General features: G+C 40.6%; 1 protein-coding gene across 1 annotated transcript in view; it reads left to right on the top strand.

Annotated features, from left to right (window-relative positions):
- OSBPL11 (oxysterol binding protein like 11) overlaps positions 1–12,984 on the top strand; it is a 31,686-nt gene extending 18,702 nt beyond the window's left edge. Inside the window, exons 7-13 of the mRNA XM_042827021.1 lie at positions 1,779–1,924; positions 3,368–3,508; positions 4,240–4,738; positions 6,307–6,493; positions 9,489–9,671; positions 10,074–10,227; positions 11,049–12,984. Coding sequence (XP_042682955.1) covers positions 1,779–1,924; positions 3,368–3,508; positions 4,240–4,738; positions 6,307–6,493; positions 9,489–9,671; positions 10,074–10,227; positions 11,049–11,126 — 1,388 coding nt within the window. The 3' untranslated portion in view covers positions 11,127–12,984. The remainder of the gene's footprint in view (positions 1–1,778; positions 1,925–3,367; positions 3,509–4,239; positions 4,739–6,306; positions 6,494–9,488; positions 9,672–10,073; positions 10,228–11,048) is intronic.
- The last annotated feature ends 1,019 nt before the right edge of the window (positions 12,985–14,003 follow it).

Raw genomic sequence — 14,003 nt, 5'->3', positions numbered from 1 at the left:
TGTATTTTAGTTCAAAAAGGACTCTATAGAAACAACGAGCTGGATGTCATCTCTCCAAATCTTAGTCTGACTCCAATGTTACTCACACTGAAAGAACTTTCCCTGCTCCCAGCCAATTTGTAATAATCAGTGTGTAAAGATGGGAGATCACTCTCTGATGTTTTGTGTGTGTGTGTGTATTACAAAGGTGGCTTTGTGTTTGTTTTGCCTTTGAATCACTATGATTTGTGGGGGTGATTGTGTATCCCCACTTTGACTTTAGAAGTTCAGTTTTGTGGGAAAGAATGTCAGTTTGCTATATTTGTAGAAGAGGGTCAGGGAGGGAGGAACAAACTAAAATACAAACAAGAAACCCCAGAGGAGTGAAAACAGTGCCCCAGCTACATTGAGGTGTCCCAAAAATCAGACTTGGAGATGAATAGGGAAGTTTCAACTACTGGCTTGAGTTTCAGAAATGTTAAGTGATGAAATCATGTACTGGTTTTAAAAAAAAAAAAAAAAAAAAAAAAAAAAAAAAAAAAAAGGCTCTCTTAGGGGATGAGGAGATCACAGGTAAGGAGAATAGGTTGTGTTACCTGAAGTAGCTGAGAACAGATTTGAGTGTGATATTCCAATGGAAGAGAAGTGTTGGTGTGATATCCTGTTCCCTCTATCATTATAGCATACCTGGTATCTCAAATCACTTTTAAAAACCTCCTAGAATTTAGCAGTGAAATGAAATTGAACTTTTAAGATTCTTTTAGTAACTGATAGCATAAAATGGGGGATAGCTGTTAAATCCAAGCCATGCATAGGCAGTGAGTGTGCATTGCATGCAGTCTAGGATGCACGCTTAGAGATTCTTGCATTCTTAAAAGCTGTACATTTTTTTTTCCTGCCCCAATACTTTTCCTGGTGGAAATGTTCTTATTTAAATTTCCTCTGTTGTGGCTGAGGCTGTGACCTAGTTGCAGGTAACAGAGCTCTGCAAGGAGAGTATTTTGGGTGGCATAGAAAGATCACATTCTTTCTTATGTGGGTTCTGAAGTGCAGTAGGATGCTTTATCAGTTCTACAAATTGGGACTTGCACATCATTTCTTTGCTAGCAGCCTTGTCACAGTTTGTGTTTTGATTCAGTAAAAAACTTCAGGAGTCACCTGTTCGTTTATTAGCCTTTGAAAAAGAATGGAACATTTGCATTATTAATGAGGAACTTGAACTGTCCTGATAAATTAGCTGGGAGTAACTGGAGATATCGAAGTCATTGAGTGGGTAAACAGCTTTCCAAGCCCTGCAGCTTTTTTGAGCAACTATTATTTATTCAGCAGCATGTGCCTGCCTCCTTTGCAGCCAAGAAAAGATGAGCACCCTCTCCAGAGGAAAACGTTGGCAGCAAAACTTTATCTTCTTTGGCTTTTTTTTAGTCTAGAACGGAGCTGGGCTTGAGAAGGTGATAAGCGGTGTGCTTTTTTTGTATGAGTTAAAGAAACCTGCAAGGGTTACGTTCCTGTCGATTGGGTTCTTCCTGGAGTGTCTGATTACACCTTGCCTGACACGGCGGGTTGCTCCAGTGCAAGTTGCACGCATTACAGCTCGCCAATCGCAGGGTTTGTGCTAATGATCGCCGAAGGTGGTGTCTCATTGCACCACCTTTGTTCGGTGGCTGCTGAAGGGATTGGCTGCAGGAGGATCTTGCTGCTTTCAGCTTCTCCTTCAGAAAGCTGCTCTGGGGACAACTGCTATCTGCTGCCCTCGTGGAGGATGAGCAAGTTTCAGCGCAAACTCTCTTTTGCTTCAGGAACGACGATCAGTTGGTTGGAACCAAAGATATCCCTGTCAAACCACTTCAAAAATGGGGCAGCTCAGAATTTCCCAGCAGAGATAAACAAGCCAGCATCTGTCAGAGAGGAGCAGTCCATTGCGGAGCCCTGCCAGCTAACAAGGGTAAGGTAATGTGAAAATCCTCTTTCCGTGGGGAGTTTCTGAGGAATACCTGATCATGTTATAGAAAGTGATTTGAATACAGTTCTTCTCAGACTTTTCAATTAGCTGCGTTGGAGGAGGAGCGAGTGCAATTGCAGTAAATTAAAGTTTCATGGCATGCTTTTTCAATGAGTTTTGCAGCTTTCTCTAAATAGCTGTCGCAGGGAGCCAGTTGGGACAGTAATGCCAGGTGATGAAAGAGGCACTGTTCCTTTGCATGTTGATCTAAAACAACTGGAGTCTAAGTGTAGAAGACCTAATTGGAATTCATGACACTCACAAAATAGGCCCAAGAAGAGCTGCTTATGTAGATGAGAGGAAAAAAATGCCTATCTTCAGCTATTAAATCTTCCCATCTTTCTTTTCCAGCTTTTGCTGCATGTGTTTTTCTTAATGTGAGCAACTCTCATCACTTGGCTTCAGATGGCTTGTGTTTCTGAAATACAACTACAGTCTGTGTCATTATAACTGTCAAAAAGAATATGAAGTGCAAAATATTCAAGTAAAGGAACAGGATTATTTAAAAAGATGTTTTTCTAGCTGAGGTAGAAAACTGTAATTACATTCTGTGTATACAACTTGATTTCACACAGTTCTGTATGTGAGGCTGCTATTGTGAAACGGTCATGTGTGGCTGTATGTCTCTACAGCAGCATCTGTTTCACTTTGCTGTCTTGCAGCAAAATGGCAACTGAAACATCTTTAGGTTTTTATATTTTGTTAGTTTTTAAATAGGTCTAATTGTCATTAAGTTAAAACAGGGGAAGAAGAAATGACAAGCAAAACTGAGCAGCAAGTAAACAGGAGTGTTCAAATGTATCCCTTTGGTTCCTTCCTCCTACTAAGCACTTAAGCTCCAACTCCCTTAATTATTAATGTATGTCACTGTCTGTAGTTGTGGTATGACCAGTATTATCACTTTCCATGGATGTTTTCAGCTACCTTATTTTTTGGCAGTAGAACAGCACAGCGCCCTTGGAATGGACTCGCTCATACGATGGGGGGGGTTGGAGCTTGATGGTCCTTGAGGTTTCTTCCAACCCAAGCCATCGTATGATTGTATGGTTCTGTGTGATACTGCACTGTTCATCAGGCTATGGGCTCTGCATGAGGATGTGGACCCTTGTGCTTTCTGTGGTGGTTGGGTGATGAGGAATTTGCCTTGAGCTGATGGCTGCTGATCTAGGGGGAAGGCCTTAGGGCAGTTACATATTACTGCTATCTCCTGGCACTCAGGGCATCACCCCTCTGCTCAGCTGTTTGTCCCAGGGTGTTCCGCAGGTATCTGGATTTATATAATCTCTTGTATCATACATGGAGACTTACAGTACAAGAGGAAGTCCTTTTTGGATACTGTATGGATCAAACGCATCTTTGACCTGATATTTATGGCTCTTATTCCAGGAACCTGAAGAAATAAATCCAGATGAGGAGCTGGAGGACCTCTGTGATGATAAAGAAGATGATCTAGGAGGAGTGGAGGAGCAGCGCAGTGTTATCTTGCATCTCTTGTCTCAGCTGAAACTTGGCATGGACTTAACAAGAGTAAGTAACTGAAGTGTGAAGACACCTCTTTGAATGCAACAGACTTAAATGAACAGTTTGATCTCCTGCTTGAGACACTCTTGTCTTGCTTATTACAACAAAACTAGTTATGTGTGGTTAATTCTCACTGCAGGGAAGGAAAAGACTGATAATACATCCTTCTTATACTAAAATATTTTTTTCTTGGCCCAGCAAAAGATATCCCTTCTACTTCTTTATTACAGTAGTGGATATAGATGGGGAGGTGTTAAATCTTCTGCTCAAAGGTAGAGGCTTAGCTTAATTTATTATTTCTGATAAATGCTTGTCCTATTTTTGTGATGTGAGAGACAGCAGGCTTTCAAGCACGTTGGCACAGCTCGTGCTTTTTCACTCTATTAGACAAAACCTTTTCTAACCTCTGCTGTGAACCTTCCTTGCTATAGTTTGAGTTCTGTCCTGCCCGTTTTCTACTCTACAGGTATGTGGAACGCATCCCTTTCTTCAGAGCTGATTTATTTACTGTTACTTGGGGGGTACTCAGTCCCTTACCTATTGGATTCTTTTCTCTTTGAAGAACTTTTCTAGGATCTGTGATCACTCCACTTTGCTCATATCTTCGAAGAGGGGTAGTGAGGTTCAATCTGGAAGCGCAGTGTCCAAAGCAAGACAGAATCCTCTACCTGAGAACTTCCCTTATGAAATTACCTGCCTTTTCATTTCACTTACTACAGCCTTTTGCTTTATTTCAGGTGGTTCTTCCCACTTTTATTTTAGAGAAGCGATCGCTGTTGGAGATGTATGCAGACTTCATGTCCCATCCTGATCTCTTCATTGCGATCACGAATGGCAGCAGCCCTGAGGAGAGGATGATCCGCTTTGTGGAGTATTATCTCACTTCCTTTCACGAAGGTCGCAAAGGAGCTATTGCAAAGAAACCATACAATCCCATCATTGGGGAAACGTTTCACTGCTCCTGGAGGATGCCCAAGAGTGAAGTAGCCACTGACGGTGGCAGTAACATCTCTGCTCACTCCACCTCTGAGCAAATAACTTTGTCTAAAGATCTGGAAGGCCAAGCAGAGTCGGACTACTACACAGTAAAGTTTGTAGCCGAGCAAGTGTCCCACCACCCTCCTGTGTCAGGATTTTATGCTGAATGTGTGGAGAGAAAGATGTGTGTCAATGCTCATGTCTGGACAAAGAGTAAATTTTTGGGAATGTCAATAGGGGTGACAATGGTTGGTGAAGGTAAGTGTAATATTTTTTCCTTTATTTGTCTTATGAAGTTGCTGAACACAACAATTTGAGAGAAAATTCAATGCTGTGTGTCTCTGTCAGAAATACAGGTGAATACCACTTGGTGGTTTTGTTTCAAAGGTGCTTCAGAAAAAGCTTTTTGCCAATACTACACTTGCCACCATGGGTTTTCAGGCTTTTTTTTTTTTTTTTTCTTTTTTTTTGTTTTTCTTAAATAAAAAAAATTGAAGAATCTTTTTGTAAAATAAGCTGGTGATTTTTTTTTTTTTTTTTTTTAATGCTTTACAAAGCACAGGCAATAACTATAAGTCCTCATTATAAACAGCAGGCTTGGGGGGAAAAAATAGATAAATTTACACTTTGCCAAAGATCAGGAATATTTTGGCATTCAGTTTTTGACTTCTGAACCAAAGACCAGTAAGTGCAAACTGGTCTTTGTGAATGTTTCCAAAGCATTGCACAAAATAACTTGTACCAGATATTTGTTAAAAATAAACACTATTTGCATATGTTGCAAATATATTGTTTTAATTCTCTTCAGCTATGGAAATTAGATCCTTTAGGGGCAAAGTGGGTAGTTCCTCTTTAGCAGTAATTTTACTGTGAGAGCCCATTATGTTTCTTGTGTGTATTGCTCAGCAACTGATGGCATGTAGGTTCAGACATTTGAGTGTCAGCTGAGAAGTAGTGAGCATGGCAGGGGGATGGAATGCATATCTCAGTGCTTCGTCTGTACCAGGTAATTTCAGTTGTGAATGTCTCCTCTTGGGCTTTCCTCATATCATGAATCTGAAAACCAGGAGGAACTCTGAAAATGAATGTCAGAAGCACAGCGTTGGCATGCTGCAGAGGCAGGGCTTGATGCAGACAACAGTCAAGTGCCATACTGTGCTCTTGTAATGCTGACAGGTAGACTTTCTGTTATGTGGGTCTTTGATTCCTATTTAAAAAACAAACAAACAAACAAAAAAAAAAACCAAAAAAACAAACAAAAAAAACCCAACCACATCTTAAAACCCAGAGAAAATATCTGGTTTTCATGAGTTTCTTAACAAAAACTGTTGTCAGGAAAGAGTAAAGTCTATCTTGACAAAGAAGTGTAGTAGCAATGAGTCTCTGCAACCTGCATTCAGGTAGAGTAGGGTGTAGTAAAGGGAGAGGAAATGAACAGGAGTAGTGTCATTCCTCAATAACTGCAGTTCAGGGTATTCACTCATTTTCTCCTTTTGGCTGCGTAAATGTTGTCATGCTCCAGAGCTCTCCATAAGACAGTGAGAGCCTTTTTACATTTGGCTGAGAAGTATATTGCACTGCTCAGTATTGTATTTTGTGGATAGATATTATTAGGATAATCTCATTTCAAGAAAGAAACGTAAGTTTCTTCATACTGAGAGCCTTAACCTTGAGTGTCTGGAATCTGTAATAAATGTCACTTTTGTTTTTCTTTCATCTGAAGGAATGATGAGGAAAGGTAGTCAGATGTAGTACTGTCTGTGGTTTCAATAACTTGTTTGGTCATTTCTAAAACAGTGCTCATTTAAGGATGTTTCTTTTCCCAGGTCTCCTAAGCCTCTTGGAACACGAGGAAGAATACACGTTCTCTCTGCCCTGTGCGTATGCTCGATCAATTTTGACTGTTCCCTGGGTAGAACTGGGAGGAAAAGTCAACATAAACTGTGCAAAGACAGGATATTCTGCAAGTATTAACTTCCACACCAAACCCTTCTACGGTGGGAAATTGCATCGGTGAGGACACTTTCTCTGTTTTTCCACATTTGTCTGTGCTCTGGAGCTCCAGCAGCTGTGTAACTGCTTTTTTTTCTGTGTGCTGAATAAGTGTTCCAGTAGTCTGAGCATGACTCTGTTCTCACTATCGGTGAATACTTGAGATGTTACTTTGCTCTGAAACAACATCTTGTGATCCTTAAGGAACAGTGAGGTTACATTTAAAGGCAGTAAAGAAATCCCTAGTTTCTCTGACTCTCAGTTCAAACCCTTGGGAAAGCAGAGCTCCTGGCTTCTTTTCCTGACTGCTACAGATTTCTTCCTACTGAAATGAGCTGGTTAGCATGTTTTACAGCATGCTTTGTAGTTAGTTGTGTGGCCTTGAATTTTTTCTCTTTGAGTACCTCAGCAGCGTTATATGAAGGAGTCTCCAGCTTGCATTTAATCAAAAGGTAAAAACAGTGTGAGAAACAAATCCTATCAAGCTTAAGCAACTTGAAGAAAATCTCTAGGTAGAAATACCTGTCAACTTCTGTTTCATTTCTTTCCTTAAAGACCAGAATGTTTGATCTTGGAATGGTGATTCCTCGTGTATGCCCTTATTCAGAGACTAACGGATAAAAGAGGACTAAGGGGAAGTTTGCTTGGGGGTTCTTCCAGGAAATCCCTGTAAACATCTGTGCACTTGGTGCAAAGCCTTTTAAAACTGATTAACAGTGGTGTTTTTAGAGATTCCTTATAGCAAGACTGCATGCTGCAAGATTAGCCTTGTGCTATTATGGTGACAGTGAGTTAAGGAAAAGGAAAGTGAAGCACTAGTCTCACACAGAATATGTGATTGTGGAGCATTTTGCTCTCAGCCATGTACTGGACAGCACTTGTTTAAATCTTTCCTTAAATTTAATGTCCAAGAGTAATGAAGTATGTAACTGCCTGGCTCATCAGGACTTCTGAAACGTGGTTTGGACTCTTCAGATTGCAAAAAAGAAATAATTGGGGAGAAAAATACTTTTTCTGGAACATTAGGGCAAGGATCTACTTATATGTTGAAAGAAAACAAAAAGCACCCAGACCTTCATATTGAAGTGCCTTGTCCCTTATGTTCCCAGACATGCTTTGAATTTACCCTGCAGCCAAAGCTAACCATCTCAGTGACATCTGGAGAACTGAAGCTCGTGTGTAAAAAATGCTACAAGTGAAACACAGCTGAAGCTATGTCATTTAGGATCCTTATTTCCATTGCTTACAATACAGCTTCCACCTTCCAGTCACTCCAGTAAAAATTTAGCTGTAGGATGCATTTTTAAGTTAATGATTAAATTTTGGAAAATGTTCTACTTGTCTCCATGAAATTAGTGTATATAGAGGCTTTTTTTAGACAGATTCACTCAATGTACTGGAAATTATTGGAAATCTGATGCAGTAATGATTGACTGTTGCCAAAAGAATCGCTTGATGGGGAAGCAGCAGTGTTGTCATGGTTACACAGAGTGCAAGTAAGTTGCTATGGCAACATTATAGATTTCTATGTTGACCCTTATTGCCAGCCCTCAGCTGGGTATTGGCTGCTTGGCCCTGTGCCCCTTTAGCTTGATCAAACAGATGATGATAGTAATCTCAGATAGCCAGGCATATATCAGTCATGCCAAGCCTGCAGACAAATGCTCCCAGGCTTTGTCACTGGTATTAGTTCAGACAGATATTGTGTTCTGTAGTGTGGGAATGGTGGTGTCACTGAGCAATACGGTGGGAGGAAATATGGGTCACAACAAGAGTTTAATTTAGCAGCTCAGTGCAGTGCCTTGTAATGCTGCACGAGTGATAAAACCTTGTTTACTTTGTGCTAAGTAGAGACTGTAATTTTATGATTGATATTAAAATACTGGGTTGTGAGGTGCTCTGCTGTCACCACTTAAGAATATTAAAGAGCACAGCCTTCTGGAGATGTGACTGCACTGTGACCTGGCTGCTTTCTGGCACTGTGTGGATTCAGTCTGGGGGACGATGGGGGCTTCACCCCGTGCAATACTTTCAGTGAGGTGTGAGAGTCACAGGGAGAGAAAGCAGTAGAAGAGGAAGGCTGCTTGTCTGTGGCCTGCTCTTTTAGTTATTTTCAGAAACTCCTACCCACTTGTTAACTTCAGGAGGCATGCATGTGCTCTTACTGCTCATGTTGTTCCCACTCTAGCTTGTTTTCCTAAGCAAATCTTAAATTTTGGTAATAGGAAACTGTGTGCTTGATCAGCATGTAATTTTAGGGTTTTTTTTCTCTCAAAAATCTTGCAAACCAATTTAATCTTACTGGAAAGAGATGGCCAAAATTCAGATGTTTCATCATAAATGGCCTCCTGCCATGGGCCAGTTGACTCCATCCTGCCATGCCCGCAGCATGCCCCATGAATTCTCAGCACATCCAGCACCCAGTATCCCTGTGCTGAGGGGACTGGAAGCTGGGAAGTGGTGTGCTGTATATTGTCTATATGCAGGTAATGAGAGTTCAACTGAAGGTAGAAATGGTGTCCTTTGTGTAGCCTGCAGCACCTTGCAAGTGAGGTCATGTCTTGAGCATTACCTGTGTAATTAGCAAACTCTTTTGTTTCCTTTTCTTCAAGCTCTGCTTGAGCTGGGCAGTGGGATACATTCCTGGTAAACAGCTTCACTTCTGTCTTTCAGTCTGAACTACATATCTGATGGGATGGATATTTTTCTACTGCTTGTTACTAATGACATGCCTTGTTTGTTTGTTTTGGTTAAAAGACTCAAAACAATTCTACGCTGAAGCCAAAATCAAAATGCTTTTCTGGGTAACACAAAAGCAACTGGAGCAATAAAGAAAAGTCACTTTGTGCTCTGAGCTTCTCTATGCCAATGCAGTCTCCATGCCTTCAAGTAACTAACGCTTGTCAGGGCAGTGTGACAAGCATACCAACTCTTTTGGAATGAGGTTGATTAATGCAGTGAATTGTCCTAAGGTGTCTCTGACCATGGTCTTTTAAAAAATAACACAATTTCCTAGAGTCACGGGTGAAGTGAAGCAGAACACGACCAACACAGTGGTGTGCAGAGTGCAAGGGGAGTGGAACAGCGTGCTTGAATTCACCTACAGCAACGGGGAGACAAAATATGTGGACTTGACAAAATTGTCGGTGACACGAAAACGAGTCCGGCCCATTGAGAAGCAAGGACCATTTGAATCTAGGTAAAATACGTGCATTTATTTTTGTCTGACCCTTTTTTGTCCTGAGTAGTCTGGTGAGAATGCCTTGGAAAAACCACACAGCTGAGCAGTGCCTGCTGAGGAAGGTCCTTATGAGAAGCTGTCTGTTGAATAATGCTTCCATAGCAACTTCCAAAGGGTGTGCAGGCTGGCATTAGATGGGTGCAATTGAAGCCTCAGAGCCTTTTCTTATCTGCTCCTATAGGTGTGAGGCTCAGCCACAAGCCTCTCCACTTGTGTCACATCGTCATGCTTTGTCTTTTGCTGTTTGCTGTGCATAGAGCAGTTATTTTGGAAGAACTGCACGCAGTGATTCTGCCTTGCAGTTTAATGCGGTGAGCTAAGGAAACTTTGGAAAACTGAAGTTAACAACTTGCTTTGTAGGAGGCTGTGGCAACATGTAACGGAGTCTCTGCGGGATGGAGACATTGATAAAGCTACAGAGCACAAGCGGGCCCTTGAGGAACGACAGAGGAATGAAGAAAGGCTTCGTGCTGAAACAGAAACTCCTTGGTGTACTAAATACTTCATTAAAGAAGTAAGTCCCAAAGTACTTAGCTGGCAAACGCACAGCTACAGTGGAAGCAGGTGCGTGTGTGGGTGTGTTCTGTCAGAACAGAGTATCTGGACTTGCATCTTACCATTTAGTTTCACAGGATGCATACTGCTGAGGTAACACGTGAGCTCCCAAGTGTGATTTATCCTTTGTTTCCCAAACACTGTGATTTTTTTTTTATTTTTTTTTTCTTCAATTATTCTATAATTAAATGTTTAGAAGCATTCACTTTCAACTTAGAACTTATTTTCTGGCATATTAAGTTTTGGATGGAGGTTATTGGTTGAGCCATTGAACAAATATTGCAGTAATGGTATTAGAAGTGCAGGCTGTGCAGGAAAACAAGTGGCTACTGATATGGTAGTTTTGAAGTAGACATTCCTTGTGATGCAGATGGTATTGTACCCATAAGATTTTTAAATGAAAAGCAGAACTATGTAATTTCCAGGAACATGGTCAGACTGTGTTAGAGCTGGTAATGGTTGGTTGGTTGTCCCTTTGCTGGTGTCTTGGTTTGGCCTTTTAATGAAATCTGGATCATGGAGTTGAGAAGAGTGATTTTTCTGTGTGGGTTAATTGCAAGTACAGTCAGTTCCCAGAGCTCAGCTGTGGCTCAGCTGGAATCATGCATGCTCTCAGGTAGGCTCAGTGGCCCGCAGTGTTGATCTCTGTCTTAATCTGTGTGACTGAAAAGTATAAGCGGCGTCCCTTTGGTTTTTCACAGCTACTGGTGTAGTAGTTGTGCAAAGAGACTTCAGCTGAGGCAGTGTCTGTTATAACTGTATTTTCTCTTTAAATTGCAGGGAGATGGCTGGGTTTATCATAAACCCCTTTGGAGAGCAGTCTCTGCTGTGCAAACTCAGCAAACGGACGCTAACTAGAAAAGCTGCTTAAAGATGAGTTTCCCGTTTCTGATATTCTTTTTCTGTCTCTCAAAATGCAGTTATCACACTGAGTGTCCCCTTTTTATATAATAGCGAAAGCTTGAATGAGCATAAGGAAATACACTAGGGCACTTTAAAGCTATTCAGAACAAGGTTGTAGAGACAAACTTGCCAGGTACACATTCAACCAACTTGTTTTTTTTTTTTTGTATGATCCTGAAGATTTTATCTGACTTGTGTAAGAGTCTTCTAAGTAGGTCTGTCTGATTGCAAAAGCTGCCTAAGAGAAAGAGAAACTGTTTGGTGTTCAGAGTGACATGGGAACTTCTTTCTACATCAAACTATTTAATGACTGAAGTATGCTCGGTACCCATGTAGAAAACAGCAACCAAAAATTGCTGCTTTTATGCCCAACATTAGACCTTCGTTGGCAAAAACAAACTGGAGAGGTGCTTGGAAGATGTGCCTGAAATCAGTGTTAAGAATCAACTGGATCGTGGGAACTTCTTTCTTCAGAGAGAAAACGTGCATGCATCGGAGGAATATGGAATATCTGTAGAGACTACCTTTCTTTTTTATGGATTTATAAAAGCAATTAGAATCGTAACCATGGAGAAATTTTTCCTCTGAAACATTTTAATATACTTGAAATATTTGACTTGAATTGAAAAAGTAATTTGAACACTTTTCAACTCCTAATTTTATTAAATATTTGAGTAACCTTTTTTTTTCTCCTGTTGTAATGTAATGAGGTTTGGCCTCTTCTCTTCCACCTTCCCTTCCAAGGACTGAGGCTTTCAAACAGAACAGAAAATACACAATTTTGTATTTAAACTTCTCTACCCATCTGATCATCGCAGAGGTGAAGTATCAGTGTTACAAACTGTCCTTTGGATTGTTTTGGTTTTTCTCCTGTGGTGTTAATCAGAACAAAGCAGTGAAATGTGACCTGTGAATACATGGACTGTAGGTTTTGGTTTTTCATCTTAGATATTATTTAAAAAAAAAAAAAAAAAAAAAAGCTGATAATGCTGAAGTCTGGGTATTGATTTGAAACACAATCTGGTATCAGGAAACTGTATTCAGGTACAAACATCCTTTGTTTTTTATACCTATTTTATTGAAGTTAAAGAATTGCTGGCAATTAAGATTAGTACTTATTATGGCTTTCGTTATTGTTGTAACTACAAGCTACCTTAATTTTTTCCAACAGTGGTGCCTTACTCTGTTTTTTCTTCTGATGTAGTCTTCCAGTCAGTGTATATAACATTATCTGCCACCTCCCAGCCATGGCAATGGCTGCACCTGATCCATCCTCATGGGAACTCACAGCTTTGTGATCTGGTAAGATGTTTTCTGTGGAGAACATACAAATGTAAGAGTGCATCAGAAGGTTTAAATCATCATGTCAACTTTCAACACAAACTGCAAATTGTGCAAAAAAAGTTGGATTTATGCACAACTGTCTCGATTTTTCTTGTTCTTTTTTTTTTGCTGTGAAATGCACTGAGATCTCAATGCGAGTCATAGGCCCTTTGTGAGAATTGGGGGTGGGGATAATAAAACTACAAAATGATTGTTTGTTCTGTTTGCTTTACCTAGAGGTCAGGTGGCCAGGAAGAGTAGATTGTTGTCTTTTATACTGGAGATCTGTCTGTCTGGGCTTTCTCTGGCTGTTATAACAGGATATTTTGGCACTGTGCACTTCAGTAGTAACTGTATTCTCCAGCAGAAGAATGTGTTTTGGACCCTGCTGTCTTGTTTGTGATATTCTATACAATTACCCTGTCTTCATTTTTGGATACCTACTGGGCATTTTCATGTTCAACCAGGAATAAAAATATGTATGAAAGCAGTGGGTGTAGCTTTTTCTTGTCTCTGGGTCTGCAGCCCATCTGGGCTGTGCTCCTCGGGCAGTTGGAGCATTTGTGGTAGGAGTCACGGTGGCAGTGTGTTAGCTTCCTCAGCTCTGGAGTTCTTTGGTACCTGCACCAAGCTGGGGCTGGTAGAGGGAAAGAAAATAAATAGACAACACTCTGTGTTTCCTGGTTGAGTTCTCTGTCATATAGCAGATACCCCTTAAATAAACAGCAAGGGGGGTGCCAGGTCCAGCTGGTTCCTGCTGTGATCACTGCTGCATTAACTACACTTACTTCCCTGGATTACGCTCAGCTGATAAACTTGTCTCTATTAGAGTACAGACCTATGACTCAGCTGCTGAGCTCTGCTTGAAACTTTGACTTGGGAGTTTGTCAAAGTGATGGCTGAAAAGCTCCTGTGTTCACCCTAAACCAATTTGTGTTCTTTGTATAACATCAGCCAAGTTATTTCTCTTCCACCCTCATCTGGTGTGCCTGCGGTTTCATGCTGAGAAAGCTGTTACTAATTTTGTCATGTAAAAATAGACCAACCCTGAAGTAGTCTTAAAATACGAGACGATTCTTTTTAACGTGGGGATGCTGCTAGGAAAATCAAGTCTTCCTTTGCTCAGATGATCATAAGAACTGGAGTGACTTTGTGATGTGGATTTAATAGTGATGCAATTTTCTAGTTTATTCTGGAAACAAAGGATGGAATTGAAAAATAGCTTAATTCTAGCCTCTGAATATCCAACTCAAACTTTGACATTTGTGTTTTTTTTTTTTTCTTCCTAAGAGCTGCAAGTACTCAGCAGACTAATGTGTATTTTTAACACTGACCAGATTTGATTCTCTTGCATAACTTCTGCTGTTTCCATCTTGTACCTTCTGGAGTGGAGGGAAAAGAGATCACTGCTGCTTCCTGTGTAGATACTTCATAGAACCACAGTGAGTTAAATGAGGAGCATGGCAAAACATAGGATTTAGCCTTGTGTTCCTTGCTTTATGGCTTGAT

The sequence above is a fragment of the Centrocercus urophasianus genome, unplaced genomic scaffold (genome assembly GCF_019232065.1).
Source record: "Centrocercus urophasianus isolate 14NV4802_14NV808 unplaced genomic scaffold, USGS_Curo_1.0 seq_28, whole genome shotgun sequence".
NCBI lineage: Eukaryota > Metazoa > Chordata > Aves > Galliformes > Phasianidae > Centrocercus > Centrocercus urophasianus.
Note: the sequence above shows the minus strand (reverse complement) of the source record. Positions and strands in the feature narration are given on the sequence as shown.